Raw genomic sequence first — 21,235 nt, forward strand, 5'->3', positions numbered from 1 at the left:
TGGAGATTTTAACTGTATTTTAGACTATAAACTTGATCAAAAAAATAGCGCTGACAGAAGCGATAAATCTGTTTATACATTAAAACACTTCATAAAAAAATTGAAGTTAAAAGATGCATGGAGAAATAAAAATCCAAATAAAATTCAATTTACATGGCGAAGAAAATGCCACCAAGTATATAGACGACTTGATTTCTGGCTAATCTCAAACAATATTTTTGATCATGATGGAATAAAATCTTGTGACATAAGACCTGCAATATTTACAGACCATCAGGCAATCTCAATTAAGATTGAGTTTATTGATTTAAGAAAAGGCCCTAGCTATTGGAAAATGAACAATGAACTATTACAGAATATTGAATATCGAAATTCTATTCGAAAAATAATTTTAAAAACACAAATAAATGAAAATAATCTTGACCCTGAAATATTATGGGAATTAATCAAAATCAGAGTTAAGAATATATCAATTCTATATGGAAAGAAAATAAATAAAAATAAAAATAAACAAAAAGAGAAACTACAAAAAGAAATAAAGCAATTAAATGATGCATTATTATATAGTTGCTCCAAAGAAACCATAGAAACAAACATTGAAACAAAAACTAAAGAGTTAGAAAACATTTATGATAATGAAACAAAAGGTGCATACGTACGTTCAAGGGTAAAGTGGATAGAAGAAGGTGAACGTAGCACAAAATACTTTTTAAATTTAGAAAAAAGAAATGGTAATAAAAAGGTTATAAAAAGTCTTAAAAAATTGAACGGCGAAATTATAACAAGCTCAAAAGATATTCTTCGAGAAGAGGTTAGGTTTTATAAACAGCTTTATGCAAAGAAAGAAATTCCTCTTAATGAAATAGAATCATATCTTAACAAAACAGATATACCATGTTTAACAGAAAAAGAAAAGAGTTTATGTGAGGGTATTGTTACCTTATATGAATGTGAAATGGCAATACAAAGTATGAAATCAAATAAAGCACCAGGGTGCGATGGTTTGACAGTAGAATTTTATAAATGTTTTTGGGAAGAAATTAAAGAAAGCGTCTGTAGTGCTTTAAATTACTGTTATTGTAAAAAAGAAATGAGCACTACTCAAAAACGGGGTGTCATTAAACTATTGTACAAAAAAGGTGACAAAGAATTGTTAGACAACTGGCGTCCTATTACATTGCTTAACACAGACTATAAAATTCTGACTCACATACTATGTTCAAGACTTCAAAACGTAATTAAGACGCTAGTTAATGAGGACCAAAAAGGCTATATTAAGGGTCCATTCTCTGGCGAGAATATTCGAATGATTAATGACATTCTTCATTACACTGAAGAAACAGAAACAGAAGGTGCTATAATATCACTTGATTTTAAAAAAGCTTTCGATTCTGTTAGCAGGGAGTTTATGTTCTGTGTATTAAGAAAATGTAATTTTGGCGAATCTTTTAGTAAATGGGTAAAAACATTATATAGTAACACAGAGTGTATAATTATAAATAATGGATGGACATCGAATAATTTTAAAATGGAAGGTGGAATAAGACAAGGTTGTCCGTTGTCAGCTTTGCTATTTATCCTTACAACAGAAGTAATGGCTTGTAATATAAGGAATGATTTAATCTATAAAGGAATACCAGTTCCTAAAAAAGATTGTGACTTTGAAGAGGTGCGTATTGCGCAGCTTGCTGACGATACGGTGTTGTTTGTCGGAAATGACAAAAGTATAAGTAGGAGTGTAAAAATTGTAAAAGAATTTTGTAAAGTGTCTGGTATGTGTTTAAATGAGCATAAAACCAACGCTATGTGGATAGGTAAAAATAGAAATAGAATTGAGAAGCCTGGTAAGCTGAATTGGGTAGATAAACCAATTAAGATATTAGGGATCTATATTGGATACAATACCAGATTGTGCAAAGAGTTAAACTGGGATTCTAAAATGATAATCTTTGAAAGATTACTTAATACTTGGAAAATGAGAGATCTAACATATTATGGTAAGGTGACAATTCTAAAAAGTCTCGCATTGTCAAAATTGATATACAATGCTTCAATTATAGATGTACCTAACCATGTTATCGCGAAAGTAAATAAATTGTCATATGAATTCTTGTGGAATGGAACAAAAGAAAAAATAAAAAGAAAAACATTAATTGGAAAACCGTTAGAAGGAGGCATTGGAATGCCTGATTTCTCACTACAAGTAAAATCACTTAAAATTAAATGGGCGAGAAATCTCCTATCGAGAAAACATGTAAGGTGGAAATTGTTGCCTTTGCATTACATCAATAGAATAGGTAATAAGAATATTTTATTCAGTATGTCATGCATAAATCTCACTAATCAGAAGATCTTTCAAGGTATACCATTATTTTATTTAAAAGTTATTGAGAGCTGCGTCGATTTTAACAAGGTTGACGTTGAAACTATCAGTAATTATGAACAGATTGTTGAACAATATTTATGGGGAAACAAGAATATTAAAATAAATAACAAGGCTTTATTTTATAAAAATTGGGTTTCATCAGGGATTACAAAAGTGAAACACGTTGTTTCCTTTAATCGTTTATTAAACCCAAGAGAAATAAAGAATAATTTGGGTATAAAAAGAAATTGGATTAGTGAATACACTACACTTGTTGAGGCAATTCCAAAAATGTGGATAAATGTAATTAAGAAAAACAATAAACAGGTAAATAATATGGTTACAAAATGTGACGTAATCGATACAATTTTAGGAACGACCACAAAAGATGCATATTTATACTTTGTCGACAGCATTTTTATTCCTCCTCAATGTATATGTAAATGGGAGAATGTCTTTAAAATTACAATAAAATGGCCAGAAGTTTGGAAACAAAAAGTATTAAATGAAAAAAACAAAAAATATGCACAATTTAATTATAAATTGTTGAATCGAACTATTCCTACCAATAATCGATTATATATGTGGAATATTAAGAGTACTAGTAAATGCAATAATTGTGATGCCTTTGACGATGAAAAACACATGTTCTTTGAATGTCCAGGTAACAAGAATTTATGGAGAAATATAGATAAAATTTTTAAAAATATTGATGGTAGTAAAAGCTCTTTTAAAGAGCTCATTCTTGGCAGTGGAAATTGTACAAAAAAACAATTATATACCATCGCTACCTATTCTATTTATAAAATAAAAATATATAATGAATTAAAAAAACCGTTTTGTCAAAATCCATGGGTGGTCTTTAAATCTAATGTAGTTGATATGACTGCCGTAGGTTTGATTTAAATGTGTTTTATTATATCTATTTTACCATACAATGTAGTTATATATATTATAAGTTATATATGATATTGCATGAATTAATTATAAATATATTCATTTTATGTTACACAACAAAAGTGAAAAAAAAATCTGCAATGCAAATAGTGCTAGTTTTTTTTTAAACAAACAAATGAAAATGTGTAAACTATTTTAAAACGGGATAGATGATAATGATGATCCTGTCAAGTCTATAGCAAAATAATAAGAAAATTAATGAAAAAGGGAGTAATATACAGAATTCATATATGTAAATATGTTACTTATGAAATGTAACGACATTTACAAGTTAAATAATACGATTTTATGTAACATGAGATAATATGAATGTGAATAAAAGTGGTGTTTGCGCCACAAAAGAGAAAAAAAAAGAGGTAGCCTATAGGCATAGTATGGTAATTAAACGTGACGTGTGGACCATTTTTTTACGACTAATAACCTCCGGATCTTTCCAGTTTGCTGAAATGCATGAATGTTGATTTGTGAAGAGTTTTGTATTTGTACTGAATGGATACCAGCACTGTAAAGCATAACACCAAAGACACAGACGGATGTCGCGGGTTAAACTGTGGAGTTACCAATGTCCCATTGCCACTTTTAAGACAATAATGTACCAACTGTATTAAAGTTTAGTATTATAAAATCAATTTATAATATCATACCGACATTTAAAATCTATAAAGCTACTAAATTATACTATACTACTGAATATTAATAATACAACTGTATTACGGTATTGCATAAGTATATGACACTTTCGCATTGCATAAAAAAAATAATGCACAAGTAACACACATATTAAGACCAACAGTGCAAAAGGAAATATATGTACTGTAAATTCGTTTGTATAATAATGCATAGTTATATTGATTGCAGTAGTGGTGAAATATAGACCACCGCAAGTCAGCATAATTTCCTTTCATCTTTTCAACACGTCCTTCTCAACCGATTCAAGTTTATCTTCACTCAGTAACCCGCGTGATTCCAAATCCAAAATCAAACTCCACCTGTCTTCATACTTCTTAAGAACAGGGAAGTTGTAACGTCCATCAAGAGTTTTCATATCTGAGTCACTGAGACTTTTTCCCAGATTAAACAGATTTATGGTATGTTGTGAAAATGACAATGTAGATTGGGTCTCAAAACCTTGAAAAAAGGGAAGCTTATTTTTAACCATGTCCTCAAAGCCATTTTGTTTAGTTATCTGTATTGTGTCATACAGCACAGACAGATTTTGTCGACTCAACAGCCCAGAATCAGTTAACAGTGCTAACAGGTCGAATGTACTGGTAACTCTATTCATCGCATCAAAGTCGCCTAGCATTTCTTTGAACAGAATTTTCAGTCTGTTAAGGAGTTCACGTTCATCATACCATTGTGCAAACTCTGTAATTAACTGTTTAAACTCATCGTCCAAAAGATCTACATAGTTAAGTAAAAAAAAAATTACAATATTATGTAATCAATACAGTGGAATGGTTAACATGAATATAATCACTGTTGTCACTTGCTTTAAGATTATGATTATATCACTAAGTAATTAAACACCACGTTGTATAGCATACTGTACACTTTATAGTAAACATTATATTATTTTGCATACATTTATAGGACTCTAACTTTATGAGTAACAGTATCATGGTAATTAACAATTATTTGTCATTATCGTGTTATTCATTATCATGACCATAGGTATTGCATTGTAATCTTTATTTAGGTCTACTAGTAAGTTACCTTCACCTGGATGAAATCGGTGACTCGATGATGCGCCTTCAATTTCGTCACTATTGCCTAAAAAGTAACAAAATGATATGTTAATTTATATGAATTTATTAAACATGGCACAGAATGTTATCAATTGTTATATGTAAACAAAACACTCATATTTACAGTTATATGTTCTGTCCATAGGCATAATATCCACTTAATCTAAAAAGTTACCACAAATGTAACATACCTGGATAAGAACTTGATGCTCCAACAACATCTGCAACAAATACAATTCATATTGTCAAAAATCAATATTACAAAAACAATACATATTATAAATCATAAAATCAATGCAAAGGAAAAAAATATGAAAAAAAAACCCTTAACATAATAACTCAATTCGTAAAACATATTCTTTTTTCTAAAATAAGTTTTAAAACATGTAGAGCCCCGTTAATAAAACAATATTTATGTTTATAAGGTGAGAGTGTGTAGGGCCGCAACGCAACTCGTAAAATAAACACGCGCAAAACGTAAAAATTAACACAAAAAAGTCTTAAAAATTAACGCTTTTTTAAAACGAAATATGCTTTAAAACGTATAGAGCCCCAATAGTAAAATTAACTCAAACGTAAACATGAAAAAAACACTTAGAAAATGATATTATGAAACATATGATCACTACAAACAGCTAGATTGTAGGTCTGTTGTAATTACTAGCAGACAAAGCCAACTACTATGCTTTGGGTAGTATTGTTATCTTAGTTATTGAATTGTAGAAAAAAATAGGTTATGTTATTATAAATTTAAACAAACAATCTTTAATTAGAAATGTAAAACACTAATGTGAAAAAAAATGTGATTGTTAACAAAATGCATACTGGAACAAAAAAGAAAGAGATTGAAATAAATAACATATTGGATTACAGACTATAAAGGTGTGTTATTAAAAGACTATTTAAAACTTCTGCTAGTCATAAATAGTACTATTATAGTTACATGCATGTCCTGGAGATGGCGTAATTGTTCACATCCCCACCCACCCCATTATCTTTTAATGGACGATGCACAGAATTGGTTTGCATGAAGTTGATAAATAATTAAAAATCACTGTTCGGTTGAAAAAATTTGCATTGTCATCGTCATCATCATCATCATCATCATGACAATAACTATATCATTATCTTTATCTACTGGTAATTTACCTTCACTTGGATGCCTTTTGCGACACAGTGGTGCACCTTCGCTTTCGTCACAATTGCCTAAAATTGATCAAGTGCGATGTTACTTTCAACATTATTGTAATTATCTAAACGTGTTCTATATTTGCACGCAATTATTTATACGTATCACAAAATGCTTCATTACAGTTCCCTGTTATGTTCTGTTGATGTTTGAAAGTGAGTTCTTATTGAAGAAAGTTGTACATTTTAATTAATAATCACTTTATCTAAACCAATACCATAATGAATAACATACCTGAAGTTGAACTGAATGCTGCAACAACACCTGCAACAAATAAAAAATACAATAACCATTTCCAGAAATTGCAGATTATTTGTGTTACATTATAATGATTAGGCATATACTGATCTGAAACCACAATTTTAGGTATTCTTAGTTACCTGCTAAATAATACTGCTAAATAATAATTATACTCAGTGTCTTATCAGAAGAACAAAGACATATGTGAAGGAATTCTAAACACTGATGAATGTAAGAACACGTTATTTTAAATGAAATCTAATAAGGCAGTGATGATTTATGAAACGTTTTGGAATTCCATTGACACCCTATGTAATGCTTTTAATTTTTATTTAAATGTCAATTATCAGTTTTCGCAACAACAAAGGAACAACAGAGGAATAATCTCTTGATTGTGCAAATATGGTAAAACAAGCTTTCAAAAGCAGGAGACCGATAATGCTATTGCTAATAAATTAGAATTAATAGTTGGTGACGTAATAGATACTGATCAGAAATGTTATATTAAAGGAAGCTTCGCTGGTGAAAACAAGACTTGTTGAAATTTTACTAGAATACATAGATAGTTTTAATAAATAAATTGACATTTGGTTTAGTTCAGGAACCAATACAATGGGTTGAGACTATCGATTACAACGAATGATGGATCATTAGAAAGGATTTTGTAAGAATATTGGTATTATACAAGGAAATGGCTATAAATGTACTAAGAAGCAACTGTAGGTTAACATTGCTCATACCTTTGGCTGTAGATAAAAACAAGTAGGCCTATTGAAACTTATTTAAATTAAGTTTGCAGGTTATATATAATATAATACATTTTCAACCAAAAATGAAAATCAAAGGAATGTTTATCTTCAAAACGTTATGTTTGTAAACCATTTGGAATACAGTTTGTTGATGACCCTGTACATTCTTTTGTATTTTTTATGGTTATGATAACAAGAAATGCCACAAAAATAATTGGGTTGAAAAGATCGAAAAAAATGGGGAAAAAGAAATGTTAGTATTTTGGTAAAGTAGTGGAAATTTTAACTTTCGAAGCTAGTTTACACTACTGTAGTATATTAGATGTGCCCACAAAGATAAAATGTATAGTATTATTTGTAACAGAATGAGAAAAAATAATAATAGGAATTACTGTATGTTTCAAAAAATTAAAAACGGGGGAATAAAATTAACATGAATTATTGTAGTAAAATGGTTTTACCCGTATCATGTCATGTTCAGAGACATGAATGGGATTTACATTTTGCGACGACCCAGGATACTTAAAAAGTAACCTATGTAATGGAAAGGTAGTAGCAGACAAGTAAAATGCAGGTGCTGTTTATTGTCTCTAGACATAATAGGCCTACTGGACGATATAGTATTCAACAGGAGCAGCTACACTATATTTAATGTCAAGAGCCAGATTGGATGGCAGAGGATTTGTTCATCTCTTGAGTTATGTTAATCAGTGATTTTACCCAAAAATAAGCAAATTAGAAGCAATGTGTCTTTTATTTGCTTAAAAATATAAGAGGTTGATATGATGTATTGTGTGCCTTCACAAAATATTCTCAACAGTCCACACAACCTTTGTTTTGTAGAAATCGTAGAGATTTTACATATTTTATATGAGAAAATTTACCAATATTATTGTATCCTGTGTGTATAACTATTGTATAGTAATTAATGGTAATATCTGTATTGTATATTGAATTTAAATATTGATAGTACTATTATTTCAATTACCTAACAGCTTACAAATGTTTAGTGACAGATTAGCTCTCACGGACACAGTATCTGAGTGACAAAGTTGTAAGAGATATATACTCTTTTGCTAAAAGAACAAACATCTTAGTTTTTGAAATGAAATACAGGGGAACGATACCTGTATTATTGTTAAACTCTCAATGAAATAATATAGCAGCTCTTTAAAAGATTAAAATGTAAACCGATAACGTCAATGGTATGTGATGCATAACTGAAACACTTCTGCTAGGCGCCTGTCATTAGACTCATAATTTTTCAAACGAGGTTAAGTTAATTTTGTAGTGTGTTGTTGATGTATTTATCAATGGTAATGACGAATAAAGATGATAAAAAAGATTGAGATTTAATTAAGATGAGGTAATTAAATTGACGAAGGAACATAAACAGAAAACAAATTTACCTTTAGAAAAATATCGCTTGATATGAGCTGTATTCATAGTCGTATCTTCTCCACATGGAACTACATCATTCTTCAAACACTTTTCAAGGTCAACTAAGTGATGTTCCTTTGGATTACAAGCATCGCATACCACACGTAGCTTGTAACCACTACCTTCGTATATGGTGCATACGGTTTCTAGTTGGTCCCTCAAATAACTTAGTACCTGAACACATGGAAGTGGTGTAAAATATTACATTTAATTTACAATTATATTACACTTTGTTTGGAAGTGTTAATATCATGCATTATAATGATTACCTCCATGCAAACACTCGGTTGCAGTTGTCGTTTCTTTGGTTTGGTGCCACCAACTTCTGAGTTATAACTCTGTTCTGTCCTACGATATATTTGAAGCTATTAAGTAATAATAAAAAAGTAAATGTTTGTTGATGAAGCCTTTCTTTCTTTATTAAAGATGTGTAAACCTCATTTGATAATTCGGTTGGTTGATTTGTGTTATTGTAAACGTTATTTTAATAGATATGTTAAGTTGGTAGTTATAGGTGCGTAGTGCAAGATGCGCTATGCAATCATATACTATAAGTAATAAATAGACCATAGATTCTAATTGATCTTGTATTTATGTATATGCTACAAAAATAATACCTTAATTGCGTGTGGCTTTTCATTTTGACGCTTAATGTGTACGGCACCTAAACTGACTTTGTGATCTTTAAATTCAAAATCACTACGATTCCGGAACACCTGTGAATCATGACTATCTGTACCCGTCATCAATTCAAAAAATGCAACAACTAAAGTGTGGTACACAGCCTCAGGAAGAAAGTCTGTTGGAGTCAGGTAAATGGATACCATCTGCATGTCATCTTTTGTCACTTCTAGACTAGTATTTGTATAAACTTTCATTCGACATGGAACCAAGAATTCACGGTTACCTTCTTGTACCTGTTATTGTAAACATTGATGTTTGCATTTAAATGATTACACATTATTGATGAGTGCTTATAATTATTTATTTAATCAATTGATACACATAATACGTACCCCCTTCTTCTCATAAAGCAACCGAAACACCCTCATCACTTCAATGAATATGTCGAAATGATCTCGGTTTTGAGTTTTCCATAAATAACGTAGTAACTTTTCTTCAAGAATACCTTCTTTGTCAAGTCTTTTCAATAGCGTCTTCATTTCCCTCTAAGTAAGTAAGTAAGTATACACAATAATTACTACAAATCACTTCACAATTGAATACTCCAGTTGCCAACAAACTAGAATTTACATTTTATCTGTTTTGTTTACTATGATACTATGATTACTATGATAATTATTATGATTTGTCTACTTACATCTTCAATATCTGGTGGAAATACTGTGATCACAGTTGTCAACATCTGGATCATCGTGTGAAGATTAGTTATTACTGTGTTTCTTAATTTCTTGTCTTTATTGGAATACATAATCTTTCCAATGTCATTCATATACCTTATGGCAACGATGATCGCTTCTTCGGCAATTCCACATTCAGTGCAAATTCGAGAAGCCTAATAAAAATGAACATTTTATTAAAACGATTTTTTACCAATATATTGACGAATAAGTAAATATAAACATTGTGATAACAAACTACAATTGTATTCATTATAAATGTAATTAGGTCTACACTTCTAATTACTACAATGCATAGTTTCCTATTAAATGTTATAATGCAAATAGGGGAAAAATAAAAACAAAATTAAACAATTAGTAATATTATAATAATAACCACAAGGCTTATTTAACATTAGATTATATTGATTTAAGCATTAGTTAGTTCATTAGTTTATAGTTTTTGATACGGCTCATATTGTATCAATTTCTGTATTTGAATGTATGATGATGATTCGTTGATATTTGGTTGTCACGCGTAAGTTGGTTAAGGTAACAGCATTGTGTTTTGATGTATTATTTATATATTTTTAATTTTTTTCGCAAAAACAATGGATAGTTTATTGTGTTATTAGGAGGGCGTAAATGTTTCACTTTAATACAATTATTGTCTGGTATATTAAAGCTCGGGAGCTAACGAAGTACTACTAAAGCTTAACTAGACTTAATTCGTCACTATGACGAATTATAGGTTATATGCATTGATTAAAATAAAGATAATTGATTTGTAAAAGATATATTGATTGATTGATTTTCTCAGAATGAAGAAATAACTACAAGGGAGACTGAATAAGTAGACGTACTGTAGGTTGTGAAATAAGAAATAGTATGATAAATACTTATGCTGCACTGTGAAGTGGACTAGAATAGTGAAATTATTGTGGATTGTCTGCGGAAAATATAGTTATGCAACAAAAGTATAAGATTGTATATTATGTCTGAGACAACAATATCCAAAGAGATTGAAAACTACCGTGATCGGCATCGGCAATGAGCTTAATTTTTAGTTAAGATCAGTGATCCGTGAAGAAGGTTTCACCGATGAATGCACATGAATCCTTGTGATCAACGGCTGGTAATTAAGGTAATGCGACGAAATTGGGCATAAACTATCGGAAAATATATTGATTAAAATTAATACGTAGTGTATATTTTTTTACAAATTTACACACAACATAAATAAGTTAAGCTTCCCCAGTTTATTCAGAGTATACATATTTAACAATACATAATATTTATTTCTACTGATACTGTACAAGCAATGTTAAATACTACTAAAGCTTAATAATAAACTACATTTTGGCCTCTTGGGGGCTACCACTCATATGACATCGCTGTATTAAAGGTCCAGTGTGTGGTCACAGGAGCCAGTAAATCAAATGGTTGTTATTAAGTATTTATCGGTAAAGATTTAAGTAAATTGTGGAATTTAAAGGCAAAATAATTCCCCAGAATTATACCAGCCAAATAAGCGAATAAAATGAGTAACATATGAGTTGCGCCTGTGTTGAAGTTAGGTGTTGGATGATGCCGGGGGATGGCTGGGTGGGTAGATTGAAAGTTTGTACAACTATTGAACGGCTAATTTAACAATGAAGTGTGCTAGTATGCATCTTAGTAAACAACTAAAAACACCCTGAATTGGTTGCCAATTAGAAACTAGTCTATCCTTCATTTTTGTGGTTCTACTATTAGATATACCCGTTGGTCTACAGAAATAAAGTGTCAATAATAACTGTGGTTGGAACTTTGATAAAGTGTCTCCCTTGACTAACATTCACTTCTTTAATTACCATTTAAAAACAATATACCATTCATCCTTCTATTACTCTGAAATCTACCCACATTTATATACCACATCCTTAGTTAAAAGAAAGTACTTGTGCTGTGTATAAACTATAATTTATTACTTTAAATTTCCTTTAAAACAATCGAATTAAAAATTAATACATGCAGACGAAAATCGACATATTTAGCTATTAATTTGATACGTGGTACAATAATATAATTAATGCGGTAGAGATTTTCTTTTAAATGTGATACAATTAAGGAGTGTATTTGGCAAAGCCTATAAAATAAGTAAAACAATCACGTATTCAAAATTAGGTTTTTTAAATAAATAATAAGAACCGAGAAAAATAGTTCTACTATCATACTAAAAAACTACACTGTTTTTTCTACAGTGTCTTTTAGAGGAATTGCGAATCTCTCAAATACTTGTGTTTTTAGTTAGCCGTTATAAAATGATACACTATCATCTAACAAACTGTTGGTATCTTGACGTGGTCTTCGAGTCCGACTATTCTTGAACGGACACGTGATTTGAATAAGAATGAACTCACCAAGAGGGAAATGGTAGATCAAAAGAAAACCGACATTTAATTATAATCCTTTTCCTTGGATATTGTTGTTTATTTTATTGTTGTTATTTTATTGTTGTTTATATGTAAAGCTCATGTTAGGTGCATCTAACTAAGCTTAAATATTTGTGCACACAATAATTGCCATCACATATACGTAGGAATGGTATGACATTGATATTGATATTATACCATGGAAGCACAATCAAGATTTACCTCATTAAAGGAAATGCACAGTCTTGTTTTTCCAATTGCTTGCAATCTTTCCTGAAAATCAAGCCACTTTAGAGGAATGACCTTCGTCCCTATTACATTCATGTATCTAACAACGTTTCTCTTAAGTTTCTCAATACCTTCGTGCGATTTCACCGTGTTGTTGACCATGTACATTTCACGATCTACATGTTCGGCATATTCCATTCTTTCCATTGTAGCAAAAATGGTCTTATACATATTTTGAACCTTCAAAATAATAACGGTACAGGTATTAATATTATTACAGTTTACGTTTATAAAAAAATTAATACGTTTTAACTTTAATATATTGCAGTGTGTGTTTAATGTTGCCAACTATGCGTACTGCTAAAGTCTGTCAAATTTATAAGATTCAATGTTTAATGTTGTTTCAGTGGAATACTATTTTTAATTAGGAAATCGTATGTACATGTACAATATATGCCTAGCGGTCCAGATGATACGAAGCTAGATAACTGATATTACGTGAGATGTCCTATGTCGATACACACTATGCCTACAACCACGGTCGTGTCAATACTAAAATAAACTCTACATTTATCTTAATGCAACCGTTTGGTTGTGATGCGCGAATACAGTATTATTATACAGTTACGGGGTATCGTGATTCATTTTAAATAAGCATCTACTGGTTCATTACTACGATTGAATTGAAACACTTTGTGAGAAAGAGATATTTTCGGACACACACTATTCAAGCTAAAGGAAACGTTGTTGGCTTAACTTGAATTAGTCAAGTCAAATGGCCGAGCGGTTAAGGCAGGGGCGCCGTTTACCGTACCTAAAGACATAAAAAAAAAATTGTGTAAAGATAATGAGTCTAATAACATGTTGATAAGTGCATAAGAGCAAATTCGGCAAATAAAAATAAGAATAGTGTCAGTCGAACACAATTCTATTTTAAAAATTAGAGAGGGCGTAATTTCAACCTCTTCAATTTGGTCGCCACGAGGTTCAGACCTCCACATTTTGTAAGTAAGACATTTAATCTACCCTCCGGCCTACACCCTCTTACATAGTTTATATTCTATAGGGCTATTTTTTCTCGGATGCGATGTTGATTTCAATGTATATGTGATGTATGTGTATTATTGTTTCAGACGTATCTTAGTATCAAAAAACTGTTGACATTTCATTTTAGTGCATTAGCCTGCAACACAAAACATTCATTGAAACACCTATCATTTTCTTATCGTTATCATTATACACGTTGTTGTTTGAAGAAGCACTAATATAATCCCGGCACTAATCAGTACTTAATTACACTCTTTTTTTCTGATATTATTATTTCTATTGATGTGATAGATGTGTGCTGATTATTTCCATTTTCTTGGAAAACCGTTACCCAAACGCATAACAGTATATATTGATGATTTCTAAGAACTCATATATGTATACAACATTTGTCATTCTCCCGAAAAAAAAACCCCCAGGAATATTATTTTTGATAATAGTGTAATATTTATTCTATTATACATCGTATCTGTGTATCTTGTAATACTCAACGTTATGACCATTGCTCTTCATATTATATTAATTATGTTTTTACATACTGCTACTTCAGTAAAACACTGCTATAAAACTAATAGACCGAAATAATCAATATATATTCATAAATCTTTATATTTCATTATTTTATTGTGGCTATTACCTCTTTTAGCTTTTCTGATTTTGTCCCTGGCAATTTGTCTATATGAGTAGCAACCAAACTGATGGGAGGCGATTTTATCACTTTGCCTTCAATTGAAATGGTGTTTCCTGAAGCATGTTGTACCACAGTATGTTCATATACTGACCTTACCCAGAACAGAATGATGTCCAAATTAGTCATTCCTAACGGACCCTAAATTGAAATGTAAAATAGATTTTAAAAGGATATAATTATACTGTATTATTTTATATAATCAACGTAAATTATATAAACAATATTCTAATATTAGATTTTGATAAAATGAGCATAATATAACGTACAGTACTTGGTGAACCTACCAATGCTGGGTTTCGTGCTTTAGCTAGTTCGTCTAATTTATCCATCGCACTAAACGCAACGCAGTACGATGCTGTATTTGTGAGGAAAAACTGAAAACAAAAAACATTGTAATTGATGTATATAACACTTTTGGAACATCATTTTGGCGGCTGGAGCATTCTCTACCTGTATGGAGGGCAACTTGTGGTTAATACTACTAACGCTATACACATGTAGGTTGTTTTAAATTCACTTTTAATTTGACATTTTCACTAATACAAAATCTTTTTTATGGTATGTGCATGGTGGTCTATTCGGCACCTATGGACGGTCCGATTATGAATACAATTAAATGAAAAATGCTCCAAACGCCAAAATAATAATGTATTAATGATGAATATATGAATGGTTGATTGGTAAATGTTATCTTATGTAATGTTAAAAAGATAATGATGATAATGCTATATTCGTTTCATTGCAGTGCAAAAAACGCAAGTACGTTGTGAAAGATACGGACAGCGAGATTTACGTAATGCAATATTTATATAACAGCATTGTTAAATAGTTAAAAAGATGTCATAAAATGTACATGTGTTTGTCATTAAGCTTGTGTTGGCACACGATATAATTATAATAATGAAGAATTATTCATACTGAAACTATAAGGGGATGGTTACGTTACCGCAGAAAATGTTAATATAGATAGCCATCACCGCACATAATTTTTCAATTTAATACGTTTGTATGGAATATACAATTACGGTAACGGTAATATCGATATTACGCCTGCCTATTAATTTTAGGGATAATGTCAAATGCAATGTACATCCTATTTACATACTTTAATAATACTACTTATATTAATAATTAACATATTGATAAGCATACCCTATGCGTTATGTAGTAGTCCAATTGACCAGCGTAGTCCCATATGCTAGTTATTTCATTTGGAATATTCTCTGAATCATCACTTCCTATTTTACTTCTTATAAAATCTTCGAATTTGTTCCAGAGGCTCCGGTTTTCATTGCTATCTATTGCAGGAAAAACAAAAACACATGTAAACAAAAGAATTTGATCACTTTCCAGTTTTTCAGGAATGCTTGTTTTCTTTAAATGTTAATTAGATATACATTTTTTTTTGGGAGGGGGGGGGGAGGAGGAATCATATTTGGTTGTAGACACCTACATACATGTTTCGAGAAGCATTACCCATCAGTGTGAATCTATTTTACCCTCTTTATATTATGTCAAGTTTTTTTTAAATACTATCCTATGATTTACTATTGCCAGTACTTTTCATTTGTATTTTTTTTTAATGTCATGTTTTTTAATTTTAATGTCACGTTTTTTTAATGTCATGATTTTAAATTGATATTAATCATGTGATTTTTTTTTATCTTTTGGTGATCCTAAATAAAACTTTTAAAGTTCACCATTTTTATACTACCGTCTAGGTTTTATTCCTTAATATCCAATCATTAATCTACAGTTTCGTTTATCATAATTGATAAATGAAAGGTGAATACATTCAAATGTTAACAAGCTTCCATTATTTTTGCTGTACATACCCTGTTTTAACTCTTTGTCAACTTTTTTTGCTAATGCATTTTCACGCATTTTCTTGGTTAGCTCAGAATCTGTACAAATAAACCAATTGGTAAAAAATGAAGATCGTATACAAAGATGTTGTTTAAAGTTTATCAGAAAGACGGAGTTAATGTTAACATGTATCATGCCTATTACTACGTGATGTCAGTCATTTAAGCATTCACACAACGCGGTGTCTATTTCTGACACAGAGTTTATCAATGTTAAAGAAGTATAACTAAGGATGATAAAGGAAGCAACACAAATATTTACAGTTCGGTTAATCACATTATCTTTACCGTTTTCCTCTTTAATCTTCTTCCATTTACTCTCTCCAGTTGCTTTAAACACGGTAGCTGTAACTATACCATCCGTCGATGGTTCTTCGGGGTTGAATCTATTGTAAACATGTACGTTGAAGTTGAAATACTTTTAATCCATTACATTCAACATGCAAGTTTGACGAGGTGAAATTATCAAACTAGTTGATACAAATCAATTTTAAAAAGCTAAAGAGGGAACCATTAGTCAACATAATATACGTATAAATTTACGTTGAAATAATTGATTAATCATATTAGCTTATGTTAACACATATTTGTATAAATTGTATTTGTTTTACCTCTCTCTAAGCATGGACTTTACGCAGCTTGTCTTACCAGCACCTTCCTTCCCAAGAAACATACATCTTGAATTCACAACTGCAATTTTACCATCTTTCAATTCATCTTTATATATCTTAATAGCCTCTTTACCCATGGCAAATATTTCTGGAGGAACTAGCAGTTCTGATTATAAATAATTAAAAATACGCATAACATACATGTATCATTTCGGTTTTCGCATTCATGGTTGTATGTAAAATGTAATGTATGAATAAAATTTGTTTTTAAAATTCAAATGTGTATTGCTAACATCGAGAACATTTCGCTTTATAGTTTAATCAACTTTAATTTAGTTTACTTGGTTAAAAATGGCATGTTTCACAAAAAGTTACGAGCGCACACGCGTTTAAAAATTTGAAATGCAAAAAATCTATTTCTAATCATATTTCTACGCGTTTCATGTCATTTTAGGCATGTTTAAAATTCCCACGTGCGCCCAAATCGCGTGATTTATGTTTTTCCAGCCTTTTCTAGTAATTTTACCAACCTAAAAAAAAATTCGACTTAAAATCACGTCATACGAGCACGTCGAATTGGACAATTTGCGCGCGTTTTTGATGAAAAAGTTCAAAAATTTGTCAAAATTATGCCTTTTTTAAATAGTCATAGATTCTGAACTAATTACATATTCTGGAAGTTGATAAGTTGTAGATATCGAATAATGAATCAATATGGCGAACAGGACATTGTGACGTCGTCGTATGGCCACTCGAATATAAAAATAATATAGAATTGTTGTCTCTTTCGTCATAGCTCATCACATTTAATAGAGCGCATCTCCACATATCCGTATTCCATTTCCCCCCATATTTTTATATAATGTAGGTCAATCAATTATCTTTCGCATCTTTTACCATTTTAAAAATTGTGATGACGTCAGCATGTGCAAAAGCGGGAATAACTCTGGTCATTTATTTTCAACATTCCAATAAATTGCAATATGTTATAGCTCCTCAGAATGAAAAGTGATACTCATGATCAAAAGTTTTTCTGGAAGCAGTTGAATTGTAGATACGAATTCATGTACAAATTATGCGCATCGGATAGTGTGACGTCATCATATGGCCAGTTGAATTATAAAAGTTGTATTTTCATATTTTGCGTCATAGTTCATGACATTTAAAAGTGCGCGCTTCCATATTCTACGTATCCAAATTTCTTCAACACGTTGATATGCTTTTTTGCTCAGATAATTTCCTTCCAAAGTTGCTATCTACGTGTTTCATTTTGATGACGCAATCATGTTAAACATTTCATCTATACTACACTGTATATAACATAGTGTATTTTGTAAATAATGCTATAATACCGTAATGATTTAGGTACAATTCAGCACTGTAAACATATAACATAATTCATGTAATAGGATAGCATAATATTTGTCGACGTTTATATTGTTTAACGTATGTGGATGTTGCGTGTCCGCGAATAACCCGAACTCGTCAAAGTGACGAGTTCTAATCTAGTTTTAATATAATATTTTTAACTTACTGTCAAAATACTCTAAAATCATCATTTGTTTTGTTTGTTCTATCTGCGTATTTTCTTCTAAAAGAGATACTGCTGAATTTCCTTCCTATAAACATAAAAGTAAATTAAATATGTAGGTCATTCGCGTACGAAAACAATTTCAGCCCACTTTATTAATCATACACGTCAAATGTGGTATTTGCGCGATTTTGGTTATGGAGTGATTCCCATGATGATGTAGCCATCTGGGAAGCTATTTTTAGTATAGCCATATAGTATGTGCGTTCGAATGTTTTCAAATTGTTTGATAATGATCGAATTGGTAAGTTTACTTACCTTTGTTTCTAAATAAGATGGAATTATAAACATTTGAGGCCAGTGTATTATGAAAGGATTATTAAACGTAAAAAACATCAGTACCATATTATTGGAATCTATTCAAAAATTAGTATTGTGTTAAGGAGATGTTGAGTGTTATGCAAGATGAAATAATATGAGATAGTTAGGTTGTAATTTACCTCCGCTTAGGAGGTATATGTAATCGATCACGTGTGTTTGTTTGTTTGTTTGTTAACAGGACTACTCAAAAAGTAACAAGATCTTTACCAAAATAAATGTACAGATAGATATGTGGTCAAGGACCATTCCATTATATTGGAACCATTTGGGACATTGGTCGTAATTTTGGACCACTTTTTAATATACTTTTCAGATTTTAATATAAATAAAGTAACAAGTAAACTGAAATTGTACAAACTTCATTTTTGTACAAGACGCAAGAGTTTTTTTTTGTGATTTGTAATTTTAAAACATAATTTGATTTAAGGTACACCTGTTGATGCGAGTAGTTTAAAAAACCAATTTCTTTTCAAATTCACTTGTTTGATTTTCGCGTTGCTGTTCTATTGTTAGTCAACTGAAGCTATTGTTAATTGAAAGGCTTGTTACATAACCATTACACCAAACGCGCATACACATGCTTTTAGTGAAATTAGCCTAAATCACAAACAGCATTAAGACACACACAAATATAAAAATATTTTTTTTTTTCCCGGAGAAATCTTGTGTAGGAGAATTTTACAGTAGGCGAAAGTATGCACTTTCGGAGTGGCTTTCTAGTTATAAGTAGTATTCGTACTGGAATAGAAACGTTTGACAATTCCGCGGCGTGTTTGCTGGTCATAATTCATTCGTATCCTTATTGAATATTTTGATGCCATTGTAGTAAGTTACATCACACCAAAACATTACATTTTTAAATGGGGTAAAATAGATAAATAAACATAACTTCGCCGTAAATTTAATATAGAATGACAATCCTTCCAATTTGTAGCTCCGCGGGTGACATAATTACATCAATCACGTGACCAAACTAATTTTAGGCCTACGCCTTTTTTGACTTAAAAAAAGTAAAAAAGATATGATAAGCCCGATAATAATTAACTATCATTACCATACACTGTATACTATTTAATTACTAAATTAAATTTAAACATAGTAAAAAATCCATTCCATACAAAATAACTGCTTCCTCAATCTGGTAATAACTCAGACAATAATAAACTACGTCTCTTCAAAGGGAACTAATTCACGCAATAAAGTTATAGTATTTATAATTAATGTTAACAAAATGATTTTGTTTTTAACTGTATTTGCAATTAAGTTTAAACTAACATTTAATGAAATGCATTTTTGTACTAGTATTGTGTACATGCATGGCGCATGGGCGACGTAGTCAATTTGCTAGAATTTGGATTATATGTTTTTGAAGAAACAAAACAACTATCATTCAAATGACTAATTATTCATGCTGTGTGGTGTTTCAGTCCTATAAAGAAAATATGATCATGGAGTTTATACATACAGGTCATTGTAGCAAATAGTTATAGTTAGATTATGATAAACAATACACAAATAAAATAAAAGGTTTTGATGGTGCATATGTTGTGGACGAAGACTGAATTATATCAATTGTCTGTGCATTCCTTTATTTTGAAATGTTAATGAAAGGTAAAGAAAAATACAAGAAAAGAAAAAAGAAATCATAATTGTGTAGTTTATGTGAACATTGTTTTTTGTCATTATTCTAAATTCAACAAATTTATAATGACATGTCCACATAAAACTATTTAAAAAATTAATAATTTCATTGCTCAATATACCAATCTCACAATAATTGTAGGATCTTGTTAATTACTACTAAATAATTATTGCAGTAAGTAATTCTAAATAGCTCAATCAATTTTAAAATGATATGAAATCAAGTTGATAAGATGATATGTTGCGGTGCAGATCATACGTACGTTAGTTGAAATCATATAAATTATTTCTAGACCTATATTACCTTATTAAGTGCTGTTATCGATGCACCTTGTTTCCGGAGATAGTCTACTACTTCTAATGTAGGTTTAATTGAACGCATGTATTCATGCAGCGGGGTGTTTCCGTCCTATAGAGAAAAAAAATATTATACAAACAGTGTACTGCAGCAAATAAGTATAATTAGACGTTAGGTGTATTCACAAAGAAGTTGAAATAAAATGTTTTGCTTGTAAATATGATGTGAACGTAGACCGAATTATATCAATATTATCTGCGCATTCCCTTATTTTGCAATGATCTTTAGCCCATTATTACCTTATTTAGTGCTGTTACGGATGCACCTTGCTTCGTGAAATAGTCTACTACTTCTAAGTTAGGTTCATTTGCACGCATGTATTCATGCAGCGGGGTGTTTCCGTCCTATCAAGAAATTATAATCATGAAGCTTATACAAACAGTGTATTGCAGCAAATGATTATAGTTAGATGATGATAAACATTACACAAAGAAATTGAA

General features: G+C 30.6%; 1 protein-coding gene across 1 annotated transcript; it reads right to left on the reverse strand.

The window, feature by feature from the left end:
- Positions 1-2,595: 2,595 nt before the first annotated feature.
- LOC144856422 (uncharacterized) lies at positions 2,596-20,836 on the reverse strand. The gene is made up of 19 exons (XM_078714430.1): positions 20,742-20,836; positions 18,419-18,503; positions 16,885-17,050; positions 16,562-16,659; positions 16,244-16,312; positions 15,561-15,706; positions 14,693-14,782; positions 14,355-14,546; positions 12,665-12,910; positions 10,010-10,204; positions 9,705-9,857; positions 9,306-9,605; positions 8,958-9,053; positions 8,658-8,862; positions 6,494-6,523; positions 6,220-6,276; positions 5,262-5,291; positions 5,039-5,095; positions 2,596-4,726 (listed from the first exon to the last, which is right to left on the reverse strand). Exons 1-19 carry the CDS (start codon positions 20,817-20,819, stop codon positions 4,224-4,226), a joined length of 2,796 nt encoding a protein of 931 aa, XP_078570556.1. The 5' UTR covers positions 20,820-20,836; the 3' UTR covers positions 2,596-4,223.
- Between the last annotated feature and the right edge of the window lie 399 nt (positions 20,837-21,235).

The sequence above is a fragment of the Antedon bifida genome, chromosome 11 (genome assembly GCF_963402885.1).
Source record: "Antedon bifida chromosome 11, ecAntBifi1.1, whole genome shotgun sequence".
In the NCBI taxonomy this organism is placed as follows: domain Eukaryota; kingdom Metazoa; phylum Echinodermata; class Crinoidea; order Comatulida; family Antedonidae; genus Antedon; species Antedon bifida.

Coding starts and splice junctions, on each gene's coding strand:
- LOC144856422 (XM_078714430.1), bottom strand. CDS start 20,819: ATGCGTTCAATTAAACCTACATTAGAAGTAGTAGACTATCTCCGGAAA. Junction 18,504..20,741: donor CGATAACAGCACTTAATAAG/GTAATATAGGTC, acceptor TTATGTTTATAG/GAAGGAAATTCAGCAGTATC. Junction 5,096..5,261: donor AGCATCAAGTTCTTATCCAG/GTATGTTACATT, acceptor GTTACTTTTTAG/GCAATAGTGACGAAATTGAA.